At 39.6% G+C, this 12,313-nt stretch overlaps 1 protein-coding gene across 18 annotated transcripts in view; it reads left to right on the top strand.

Moving 5' to 3' along the window:
* The window catches only part of MYT1L (myelin transcription factor 1 like), a 324,171-nt gene that overhangs the window by 205,137 nt on the left and 106,721 nt on the right, over nt 1–12,313 (top strand). For 13 of the 18 annotated variants that reach the window (XM_075414772.1, XM_075414771.1, XM_075414784.1 and 10 more), the window contains one exon: nt 9,282–9,655. In XM_075414772.1, coding sequence (XP_075270887.1) covers nt 9,282–9,655 — 374 coding nt within the window. Of the gene's footprint in view, nt 1–9,281; nt 9,656–10,659; nt 10,680–12,313 lie in introns of those variants that run through there. The other 5 variants (XM_075414773.1, XM_075414780.1, XM_009935434.2 and 2 more) reach the window with 2 other exon arrangements.

Below are 12,313 nucleotides of genomic sequence, written 5' to 3'. Positions count from 1 at the left end.
AAGGAAAGAAGCAAGGTTTTGATTTTTCTCTTTATGAAGGTGTTGTGGTGCTTTTAAAGCCTGCTAGGTACTATCTTTGTTGGGGATGGACATACAATATATAAAAAAAAAAAGACAGAAAAAGCCTTGGATTTCTCTCACTTTTATCAGATTCCTAAGTGCTAGAAGTATAAGTTAATCACCATTAACTCCTTTTATTGTCAGTGGATAGATAGCCAAAGTGTCTAAGAAAGGTGAAATGAATTGCCTCCCAGGAGGTTCTAGTTTCTATGCATTGACTTATGAAGGGAGCTTAACGTGACGTGTGTAGACATATGTTTTAGAAGCCTAGGGGTAGGTGAGAAATGAGTCTCATCCGTGACATCAGAAGTCTTGAGACAATCAGATATTATATTGATTTTTTTATATAAATACTTCTGAATAATCTACAGCTGCAGGGCATGTGCTTTGCTAACCTGTGCTGCCACGTAAGTTTTTAGTCTCATGATTTGTTACATTTATTTTTTACATCTTGCTTTAAATTAGCGCTTCAGGGCTGAGATTTTTCCTGTGTATTTGTGCAAAACCTAGAAATACATTACTGTGCCTACTTTCTTCTTTACTGAACAGCTATTGGATTCAACCAATTAAATAAACTTATTGTTTAAATGGGTTAATTGTTGCAGAACTGAAAGTTTCCTATCAGTTGTCATGTCCCAAGGGCAGAGACTTTGGTGATGGGTGAGATGATCTCACCAGGCAGAGGGCAGATTGGACAGTAAGTCTGCCGCTGTTCATCACAGGGTTCAGTTACACCAGTTTGGAGTCTCAGGGAACTGGGTTGGGGAAGTGCTTCACACTGGAGATGTGTAGGATCCAATTAAATAAAAGATCGTCACTTTGACTTAAGTTACTGTGACTGTATTGATTACATCAAAGGTAGTCTGCTTTATTTTGTTTAAAAATACATATTCCAATATTTGAATGTCTAAAGAAAATACTTAAGTTTTGAGCTCCATCGTTCACTTCTGAAACATCATTCTGTTCTAATGTTATTTATTACTCCTCACTCCTTTTTGCAGTGCTATTTTTAAAGACACTAGTTTTACTTTAGGGCTTCTTTAGTTAAATAATGCTATACACATGAGTAGATCTGAGGTATCTTTGTGGCTATTCATGTGTTTAAAAAGGCTCTGAAGTGCAAAAGGACCAAGCTGACTTTTAAACCTCTGTGAGGAAAATACCACAACTTCTACCTTTACCTTTTGAGATGCAGCATGCTTCTGGGCACTTTTGTTGTAATTTTTCTTACCGTTCCATAAAGCAGTACCCAAATACACTCCAGAATGTAAAAAGGGATAGAATGCTCTACATCTCACTCATTCCTATCAGTCAAGCTGGTACCTGTTCAGGTAAACTAATAGTTTTCACTGAACTGAAATACTATTGTATATGTACCTAATCTGAGAAGCCAACAAACATCTATTCGGTACAAATAAATGAAGTAAAGATGATGTGTTTTGACACTGCACACATAAAAGCACTTCCTGCTTATAATAATCTGATTTATTGAACCAGAAGCACAAGCTCGTGGGAAAGTCTGAAAGACAGCAGAACTGCAGAGAGGAGTTTATTGTATTTTAAAAGGTATTTGTTACATTTAATTATAGTTTAAATAGATAAAAACATAGCAATTTGGGACGACTTCTGCAAAAATATCTAAGCATGTAAAACATGAATGGTTGGACTTGATGATCTTAGAGATCTTTTCCAACCTATGATTCTGTGATTCTGTGATTCTCTGATGTAAGGCTCGAGGATCGAGACAAGAACAGGGAGAGATCACTCACCAATTACTGTCATGGACAAAACAGACTGAACTTGGGGAGAAAAGGGAGTTTAATTCATCACCAATCAAATCACAGTAGGATAGTGATAAAGAAATCCAGATCTTAAAACACCTTCCCCCCACCCCTCCCTTCTTCCCGGGCTCAGCTTCACTCCCATTTCTCTACCTCCTCCCCCGAAGCGGCGCACAGGGACAGGGAATGGGGGTTATGGTCAGTTCATCACACATTGTCTCTGCAGCTCCTTGTCCCTCAGGGGGAGGACACCTCATGCTCTGCCCCTGCTCCAACGTGAGGTTCCTCTTGTGGGAGACAGTTCTTCACAAACTTCTCCAATGTGAGTCCTTCCCACGGGCTGCAGCTCTTCACAAACTGCCCCAGCGTGGGTCCTTCGCACGGGGTGCAGTCCTTCAGGAACAGTCTGCTCCAGCGTGGGTTCCCCATGGGGTCACAAGCGCTGCCAGCAAATCTCTGAAGCTCCTCTCTCCACAGGTCTGCAGGTCCTGGCAGGAGCCTGCTCCAGCATGGGCTCCCCACGGGGTCACAGCTTCTTTCAGGTATCCAGCTGCTCTGGCGTGGGGTCCCTTCCACAGGCTACAGGTGGAGATCTGCTCCACTGTGGACCTCCATGGGCTGCAGGGGGACAGCCTGCCTCACCATGGTCTTCATCACGAGCTGCAAGGGAAGACTCCCTGCTTGGGCATCTGGAGCACCTCCTCCCCCCTCCTTCTTCACTGACCTTGGTGTCTGCAGAGCTGTTTCTCTCACATGTTCTCACTCCTCTCTAACTGCCATCTCACCGCAGAGTTTTTTCTTCCCTTTCTTAAATATGTTATCACACAGGCACTACCACCGTTGCTGATTGGCTTGGCCTTGGCCAGCAGCAGGTCCGTCTTAGAGCCTGCTGGCACTGGCTTTATCAGACGTGGGGGAAGCTTCTCGCAGCGGCTCACAGAAGCCACCCCTATAGCCCCCACGCTACCAAAACCTTGCCACTCAGACCCACAACAATTAGTCTTCTAGATTGGGATTCATAGCAGGCAGGATGCTAGCACAGAGAATTTTAATCCAGCTGGTTGGGAGCACCAAAACCAGTGTGTCCTAGCTCTACCTTGTAGTCTGCAATTAGCCATCTCTGTGAAATAAAAGCTAAAAAAACTGCATGTCCTTCTTGAAGTTTGACTTGTTGCTCTTCCCATTTTCTCTCTTACAGCTTAGTGGTTAGAATACTTGGCCAAGTTCTTTAGCTTCCACAGCCTGGGAAAGTTTGGCTCAATAGCTCCTGTGTTCCAGGACAGTACACACGCATTACGCGGGACTTTTGTGGGATGGAAAAGATTCCTGACCGATGTGGCTTAGAGAGCAAAAGTAATTTCCCGGAAGGACATTTGACTCTACCACCTCACAGTTATCACTGTCCACTGGGTTTGCTGCTCGTTCCTGTAGTAATTTGGCATACTTTAAGCACCCATTTAAATATGAATGGAAAATCATCCTCAGCTGAAGGAGTTTATTCTTGCAATTGAGTATGCAAATCGCTAGGCTGGAGTCAGTCTCTTTTTCTGAATTTATTATGGTTCTTTCATTCTTACCAATTCAACGGTCCAGCTTAAACAGGAGTGCTACCAGCTCTTCCTCATAATAGTGGATAGTCTGCTGGGAAGGGAATCTTCTGGAGTGCAGGGAGTTCAAGCTGTAGGGTGGTAAAATCCTGGTCAATTGCTATCAGTTGATAGTATCAGCCTCTGAAAGCTAAAAGGAGTCACTTTGAGGGTGATTTAATAGGATGCAATGTTATACAAATCAGTTAGATTTGCACATTCTTTGAAGACTGGATTTGTTAGAGGACTTATCTGCAAAATGCCTGTAAGACTTCATCTGGAAATATGGACTTGGAAGTTATCTAGTCCAAACCAAAAATAATGCTTATGGTATCCAGCGGGACAGCTGTAAATGCCTTGGGAACTTTCTACCTGTAGCCTTAAGCAGAAGTTTGCTTCCAAGCAGGCTCTTCCTAATTTGCTGTCCTCAACTGCATATGATAAAATTCCACCTCAGTGCCACATCACATACTTAAGTGCTTCATTAAATGTTTTTGATAACCTCACTAGGTGTCTATGTAGTATTTTTTTAGATTCTGTTGCCTATCAAATATTTTGGTTTATGTTAAATTAAATTCTCACATGAAGAAATAGAGAAGGAGAGCACTGTTGCCTGGGACTCTTTTTAGATTGAAAGAACATTTTGTAAGATTTTTCAAAGTACTAATGAAAAAAAAAGGAAAAAAAAAAGGATAACAATCCTCCAAGAAAAAATATTATTCAGATTTAGGGCATACTATTGCCATCACCTTGCTTTCTTTTACTTGGATCTTATAGCATGAGGCTTCTGAAATAACAGATTCAATAGAAAAGGGATGAAAATGAAAAAAAGAAGGCTGGTAAACACGGCATATAGGAATCACTTTATCTAATTAGATATTTAAATTTGACTGACCCTTTATTGGTCACATAAACTCCCTTTCTAATTGATGTAGGTAAATAAGACACTCTAAGAGAAAGTGTCCTCCAGACATGGATGTTATGTCCCACCTTTGATATGTAAATTGACATATCATGGAGGGGAGAATATTAATCAGTAGTCTGATTTAGAAAATGCCTTGTATTTCTCTGGTCCTATACTATATATATTTAAATAGATATATTTAATTGTTATAGCTCAGAAACAAGAACCATACTATCATGCTTAAATTTATATTAAATCAGTAATAAAATATATTAAAAATCAAGAAGTTCAATTTTGGGAAAGAAATACGTATTTCCTGAAGACAGGTCCTACTGAATGTATCAGCGAGTAGCATTGTATGTTTTTTAATGGAGAAAAATTGCAGGAGAGTTAAAAAAATGCCATAAGTCATCTTCTAACTAAGGCGTATAAGTTCATATATTATTTCTTAAATTTCTTCAATTATTAATGTCTATATGTCCTCTTGGAGCTTATCGCTATGAAATTCAACAACATTCTTTCCTCAAGAATTATTCATGACAGATTCTGAAACCCAGGGATGACTGAGACACATAGCAAAGCAGTGTGGAATATTCAAAAGTGTGTTTCAGAAAGCCCAAATATCTATTCTGCTGAAAGCCAAGAGAGCTGAAGCGTGAGGGGAAAATAAGACAAACACAGCTGACCAGGGAAATGCAGTGAGCAGTAAAAGAACAGATAAAGGTATGCAAGACAGAGAAATCAATGGGGTCATTGCTTCGAGCAGGGATAAACAAATCTAAAAAATAAGAAAATAAGGGTATGATCACAAAAGCCAAAACTGGAAATGGAGAGAAAATTGCACAAGCTATAAGGACAAACAATAACAGTTTTCACAAATGTATGAGGAACAAGAGGTCAGTGGGAGAGACTATCATCTCCGTATGTGGTCGGGAGGGGAACTCAGTGGCAGAGGCTACCGGGGAGCCGGCGCTGCCTTCCCCTCGGCTTACTCACTGGAGAGACCGCAGGGAACATGCCAGAAACAGAGAAGTGTCCTGGAGGCAGAATCTGAAAAATTAATGAAACTAAGGATGAGAGCGGAACAGGTTAAGAAAGAAAAAGAAGAAAATAGGGCAGCTAAACAGTAGGCTCCAGGTCTGGTGGCCTGTTTCCCTGGTTTCTGCAAGACGTGGCTATTTTTTTTGAACTCTCAGACTATGAAGTCTGTAGTACCTGAGGTGTGTATATAAGCTGTATGAGGTATGGAGTTGAAGAGCAGAAGGAAGCCAGTGCAAGACAGTATTTTGAAAATTTTTTAAGAAAAACCCATGCAATGGTAGCTTTATAAAGTATAAATCCAAGCACAGGCAAAACCAGAATCAGGGTTGTGGAGAAACTGGTGCAAACTAATCAGGAAAGCATTTGCAAAAGTTGAGTTGGAGTTAACGAACAGAACTGATTTCCTTGGAAAAGCAACATATTCCCAAGTCCTTAATGCTGGACCCAACCCTTAAAATACACAAATGTTTGTTTCTGTTTGTTGCTGAGGTGTCCTGAATTTTAATTCTATGAGCAAAGACACTGAGAATAGATAAATAAAGTAAAAAATTAAAGTCAAATTCACAACTTTACTTGAATAGCTGAGTTGCAAATAGTTATTTAAGGAGATTTATGAAAGCATCAAAGCCGATCAGGCAGCTAACTGGCATTGATTTCCATTGCCAGTTATGCACTTTTCAGGGGGGTCTGAATCCCAACTAATGTCTTAGATTCTCATAAACGTTATAAAATGTTATGTAGAAAAGCATAAAGCCATGAAAAAAAGATTAAAGATGACCAAAAATGGCAATGACAACAATTTCTTTCTACCTATGACCAATAATTTGTATCTAAAAAGTCATGCAGTTAGATGCCAAATACAAAAAATAAACAACAGTTCAAAACAAAATAGATATTTTTGTTATCCTACTGTCTTCTTCCCCAGTTTCCAGACTATTGTGAATTCCAAAGGGGACTGTTTTGGGGCATTACTAGATGAAAACGTTTGCAAGTATTTAGTGTTCTTAACTGAACAAAGATTGGGGCAGGGTGGGGTTAATGTTCTGGCTTTAATGTGACAAAATTCAAGTTTGCATCATCTCCAGTGGCCAAGAATTTTCACACTTGTGCATCTGCTGGTGCCGTTTAGCCTTGGTAGTTTTAGCTCAGAGCTACCTGAAGTGTCATCTTTACCTCTTGCAATGTTCTAAGAAGGTTATAATAAGAGGAAGAAATGAAATCCTGGAGATTGCTGGGGCTAAGCCTATTCACATCTTTTTGAAAATAAAGATCAGGATTTTGGGAAAATATCAGTTAATGATAATGGCATTGAAGAATCTATAGCGAGGGTAATATGCATCACAAAGAGAAGGAACAGAAACCAAGAAAACAAGACACATCCACTCAATAAACGCTATCCTGTCTGCTTAAATGCCATTGAGTGCAAGTTGCTGAAATCTGCCTGAGCCCCAGGCTGTGACACACTCCTGTTTTACAGGATTTAGGCACCTAAATGAAACACGTTCCTTCCTAATTATCCAGCTGTTTCCTTGAGCACTACACATACTCTGAAAATCCAGTTCTGAGTAAAAATTAATATGCCTTCTCTCAAAGCTCCATATGGAGAGTTTTAATAGACAGCTCCTGAGCCCACAGAGCACCAGGGGAAGCAGCAAAATGAAGTCAGTGTGGTCAGAACGACAACAAACAGTGCTTCCCTTTTTGCTCCAGGTTTTAGGCACTGTGCAGACTGATTGAGATTGAACTCCTGTTTCTGCCCTGACTGTGATGATGTGGGATGTTTTCCATGAAGATATGTCCCACCTTTCCTCTTGGTTCTGAGCAGCTGGGTCCTGACCAAGAGGAGGACTCAAGGGGCAAGAGGCAAGACAGTCATTTGGCAGTGAGCAGTAGTGGTGATCTAGGGACAAAGATTTCCACCACATTTATAGGTTTTACCTTGAAGCATCTTTGGATAGTAACAAATACAGTCCAATGAGAAAACACCAGAAGGTTAGGCCTTCTCTTTTCCCAGGTTTAGGGCTCATAAAATTAGTGAAGGTTTGGGCTTTTGCTATCCTGCTATGTATGAGACCGAGTTTATTGCAGCCAGGTGCCCAGGTGTTCACCTTCTAGAAGAGGGGGCTCTTCCCCAGGAAGGGCTGGATGGAGCATGGAGCTGGAGTCTGGAGGATGTGGGTCAATTTCCCCTCTAGCCTACACTCTTAGGCCTCAACTTTGGTATCGGTGTCTGGAAACTGTATCCTGCTAGGACTACTACCCCCTCCCCATTCCCAAATGAGGAGGATTGGAATCTGGCTAGAGGGAGGTACTGAGTATTTCTTGATAGTGTTAATGGAAGGAGGTGTTTAATTTAGGCACACCGGATTGGACTTCAAAGACACTTAATAGTCCCTACACAGAGAGAGGGGTGCCTGTGTTATGCAGAGGAGGTTTCCCTTAGCAGGCTTTCCATGAAGAATGCCATATTATGTGACTGTGTATGTTCCTTAGATAAGTGTGTGCCAGGCAGACTGAATCAGCCTTCCTGTGAACAAGTGCCTTAAAATTTAGGTAAGGCAATGGCTAAGATAGACATTTGAATGAAATGATTAGGCACTTGAATATAATTCTTGTTACCTAAGTAGCAGTTTAAGTAATCGGAATGCATAGCTGCTGGGATGCAATTAAATCAGACCAAGACCATGCAGACACTACAAAGAGCACATCTGTAGCACTAAATGCAGTGAAACCCCCTATTTTTCAGTGGTCTGTCAATAGAATATGAAGCACTATTAGAGTGGAAAAAAACTATAAAGAGCCTTAGTGTTTTGTAATCAAGATAAAAAGACAAAAATATAACATAAAAGATGAAGTTGTAAGTATATATGCAGAAAGGGCTAGAAAGAACAGTTTAAATGTCCCCAGACCAGTTAATCACAGGAGGAAGACTGAAAACCAGAGTAGTTTGAGTAGCATTTGTAATCACACAATAAAAAAGTTCAAAGAGGAAGTTCTTTAAAGAAAAAGTAATTTGTGTGTGCAAGAACTCTATGTAGGAGGTTACTGGGGTTACATGAAGGTGAACAGATTCAACAAACACAGATTATATGACCTTTGAGAAACAAGTGGCTACTCTGTTAGAAGACCAGATCTCTGAAATGCTGTTTACGTTACAATGCATTAAAATGATTGATGAGGAAGTGGTACTCAACTTTCAAAAGTCTTGACTTCCTTCACTGACAAAGGATTTTGTTTATTGTTGGATTTTTTTCAATCTGAGAACACTTCCAACACTGGCCATGAAAACTACTGGCTTTGGTTGTGTTGGGGAGCTTGTTGACCCATTTATCGAGCTTTGTAGCATATTATGGAGCATAGCAGTGGAGAATTTAAGAGCAGTTAATCATTTAATAACAACAACAGCGTTATGAATGGGGTTGTATTTTCATTATTTAAATAGCATTGAAACATATCTTAATGGTACCCAATCAAAACCTTACTGAATATTACAAAATGATTAAGCGTTGCTTTATTCCTGATTGTTGTACTGATAGCCAGCAGGTAGGACAAGATTGCTGTTTGTTTAACTATATTCGTCTGCCTTAGAAGAGAGTGTAACATGCAGAAGTGAGAGAAGAATGAGAAGGAGAACCATACATTTGTATCAGTTCTGTAACTGTTATGCTGGTGTGTACGTGTGACTCTTTCAGGCAAATAACAGTTGTTAGCAATTTCACAGGTTTTTTAAGTGTCCTTCCTTTTGGTCATTATTGCCGAAGCAGCATTTTAGTTTGAAAACATGTGTTCTGAGAACAGCAACTGGTAGCATAGAATTGGAATATATGAATGATTGACATGAATTGTACAATCTGACCTACAGAAATCTGCAGGATAGTGTAATAACTTGCGTCTTTTATTTTTGCACAGTGTGTATGGCTGTCCTTTGGCAAAAAAAAGAAAAACACAAGATAAGCAACCCCAAGAACCAGCCCCCAAAAGAAAACCCTTTGTGGTTAAAGCAGACAACTCTTCGGTAGATGAGTGCTATGAAACTGATGGAACAGAGGAGATGGATGAAAAGGAAGAGGAAGAAGAGGAAGAGGATGAAGAAGAGGAGGAATATTCTGATGATAATGAGGAGCAAGGTGATGAGGAGGAGGATGATGAGGAGATAGATCGAGAAGAAGAAGAGGAGATTGAAGAGGAAGAAGAGGAGGATGAAGAGGAAGGTGAAGATGTGGAGGATGAAGAGGAGGAGGAAGAAGAGGAGGAGGAAGAAGAGGAGGAGGAGGAAGAACGTGGTAATAATCAGAGTATTAGTAAAAAGTAAACAATGTGTGTTTTCTGGGTTAATCCTCTAGGGTGGTGTGTGAGGATTTAACTGTGCAGTTCTCATTAAAGCTAATGGAAGTCATGCAGTTAAATCTCTCTGCTCCACACTGAAAATATACCCCACTGTGTTCTCTTAACATTTACTTTAATAAGTCTGTCTTCCAAATATTTTTTAATACACCAGCACTCACATTTCAAACAAGGAGGGTGGAGGTGTGTTTGTGCTAAAAATGCTTGCATAAAATGTAGTCCTAGTAGTGGATTAATGCATGCAGTTACCAGGAGAATATTTAAGAAGGTACAAGCAAAGCATCAGCTACAGCTGGGTGCCTGTACTGATCATTTGCAAGTGTATTTGCTGGATCTGCTTATATAATGTCAATGGTTGCCCACGTAAATGCTGTCACAAGTTTGCAGATAATTTCTGTGAGGAAAAATGGGCCTCTTCCCTTTGAAAATTTTGCCCCATACATCCCCCCCTACCCCAAGAAACTGTTCAGAATGAACTACTATAATAGACTGTGGTTCTTTGAGACTTGAATGCCTTTTCCTTTAGTTGATTCTATTAAAAATACAAAGAGTGAGAGGTTTACATGATAAAGTCCTTCAAAAATTCATCTATTTTGGTTACCATACTGTGGTATAGATGCCATTTAGACGTACAGGTCACTGGTAGTAACCAAATTAATGTAGCAGCAATGTGATTAACCTATTCACCTTTTGCTTTTTTGGGATATTGGACTCTGTATAACCAGTGTTTTCAAAGTATGTAACCAGTGTTCATTTACTCAAGAGTCCATATGCTGATGACAGACATCATAATGCACTGGGGTGAAATGAAAGAATCGTGCAAAAATTAATGAGCTATCTAAAAAGTATTTTGTTCCCATTTCCAGGGAACACGTTTTTGGTTGGGTAGATTCACCTTTCTAACCAATAAAAATATAAGAAAAGCTTTCAGCACTCCTCAGTTGGATTCCTCTTAGGAACCAGGTATGAAAGTTGTATGACTTTTGTTTCAGCATTCTGTAAGGTTAGAGCTTAAATCTTTTAGAAAGACTTTGGAAGTATTCTTTCCATGTGGGGAAGATGGTGGCCAGATGGGTGGCTATAAGCATTTTCTCTGAATCTGTAGCATTTCCTCAATTGCGTAAATTTGCTAGCAAAATTGGTAGAGCATAAATGACCAATCTTAAAAGTTACACGAGTTGGATGCAACAGGGAAGGCATTCCCTTTTGTAGGGAACTCTGACGTTTCAGAACCTGGAAGAGAAGCTGTGTTAGATCAGGCTGATGTGCAACTGCTGTTGTTATCCTGACGGGGAAGCGCAGGATGTCTAGCAGTTTCTTTAAGAGATAATGGTGACTGAGTTTGTTGGTGCTTAGATTATGGTGCAACTGCTGCTGTAATTTCAGCTGACATGGAAAACTTTGAATCTACACTATCAAAAATGATAAAAGAAAAAAAAAAAACTAAGCAAAACTCAAGAGCTCAAGAAAATTGCTTCTGGCAAGCCAGCAGGCTTGATACGCAGTTTACTTTTACTATCATAATGAAACACAGTGGTTTACTTATTCCAACGCAGTTACACATGCAGTTAGTGTTCCTAATCAATCTGCAGAGGCTGACATCATTGCTTTTTGACTGCTTTCCTTCCATATATAGTAGGCTGTGGTTAAGAACTGCAAAAATTCTACAGAGGTACCTCTATTAGCTGCTCTACATATTACATGGAGTTAAAACTTACATAGGTCAAGTTTTTCTTAGGATCCCATGCTATTCCAGTAATAATATATAAGTACATTAATAAAAATATATATGTTCTATGTCAAATATTAGTCATTAATAAAAAAATCCTCATATAATGGGAAAAGTGATAATAGAATTTTATAAGAAAAATATTTCATGATCTTTTGAGAATCATCATAATAATCACTATGCAACAATCCCAGTTAGACCACAGCTAATTTACAAGAAAGAGTTACTAGCGATTAATAAGGAAGGTAGTATGGAGTTCCTTATGTCTGTGCCAAGGAGTAGAGAGTGATAACAGTTTGTTCTTGGTGAGGTCTAGAAGCTAAAGAAATCAGATTTTTTTTAGATTGTTTATTTTCTATTGATTTTGATAGGCATCCTGATGTTTCACTTTCATCCACTCATAGTATAAGCAGCTCTGGTGGAATTTGGACTGTTGATTTTCCAGGAAAACAAAGTGCAGTCAAATTTAGGCGTTCTAAAACTACATGGTCTGAATATGGCATTTGCCTTTACCTATTGACTATATGGTAAAATTAGGTCTGTCAGGTCTGAATTTAGTCATCTCAATCACACGCTGCTCACTGCAATGTAGATACCGTAGTAAACCACCATGCACCATTTAAGGCACCTTAGCAGGAACTCTACATGTGTCTGAGTCTTCCTATCCCTAGAAACAAAATGCAGAATTGTCCACTGGACACCAGGATGTCTGCACAGTTCTTACAGAAGTTTCCGTCACTTGTGCCGTAGTTATAGCAGTTCAGAAAATTTCCATGAGTAACTGTAGTCTAGGTGGACAAAACAGTTAAAATCATAAGGATCGGTGGTAGAAGAATTTAGTCAGCAATTGTAGGGCAACAGAGGCAGC

The sequence above is a fragment of the Opisthocomus hoazin genome, chromosome 2 (assembly GCF_030867145.1).
Source record: "Opisthocomus hoazin isolate bOpiHoa1 chromosome 2, bOpiHoa1.hap1, whole genome shotgun sequence".
NCBI lineage: Eukaryota > Metazoa > Chordata > Aves > Opisthocomiformes > Opisthocomidae > Opisthocomus > Opisthocomus hoazin.
The sequence above is the reverse complement of the archived record's forward strand: the minus strand, read 5'-3'. Positions and strand labels throughout refer to the sequence as shown.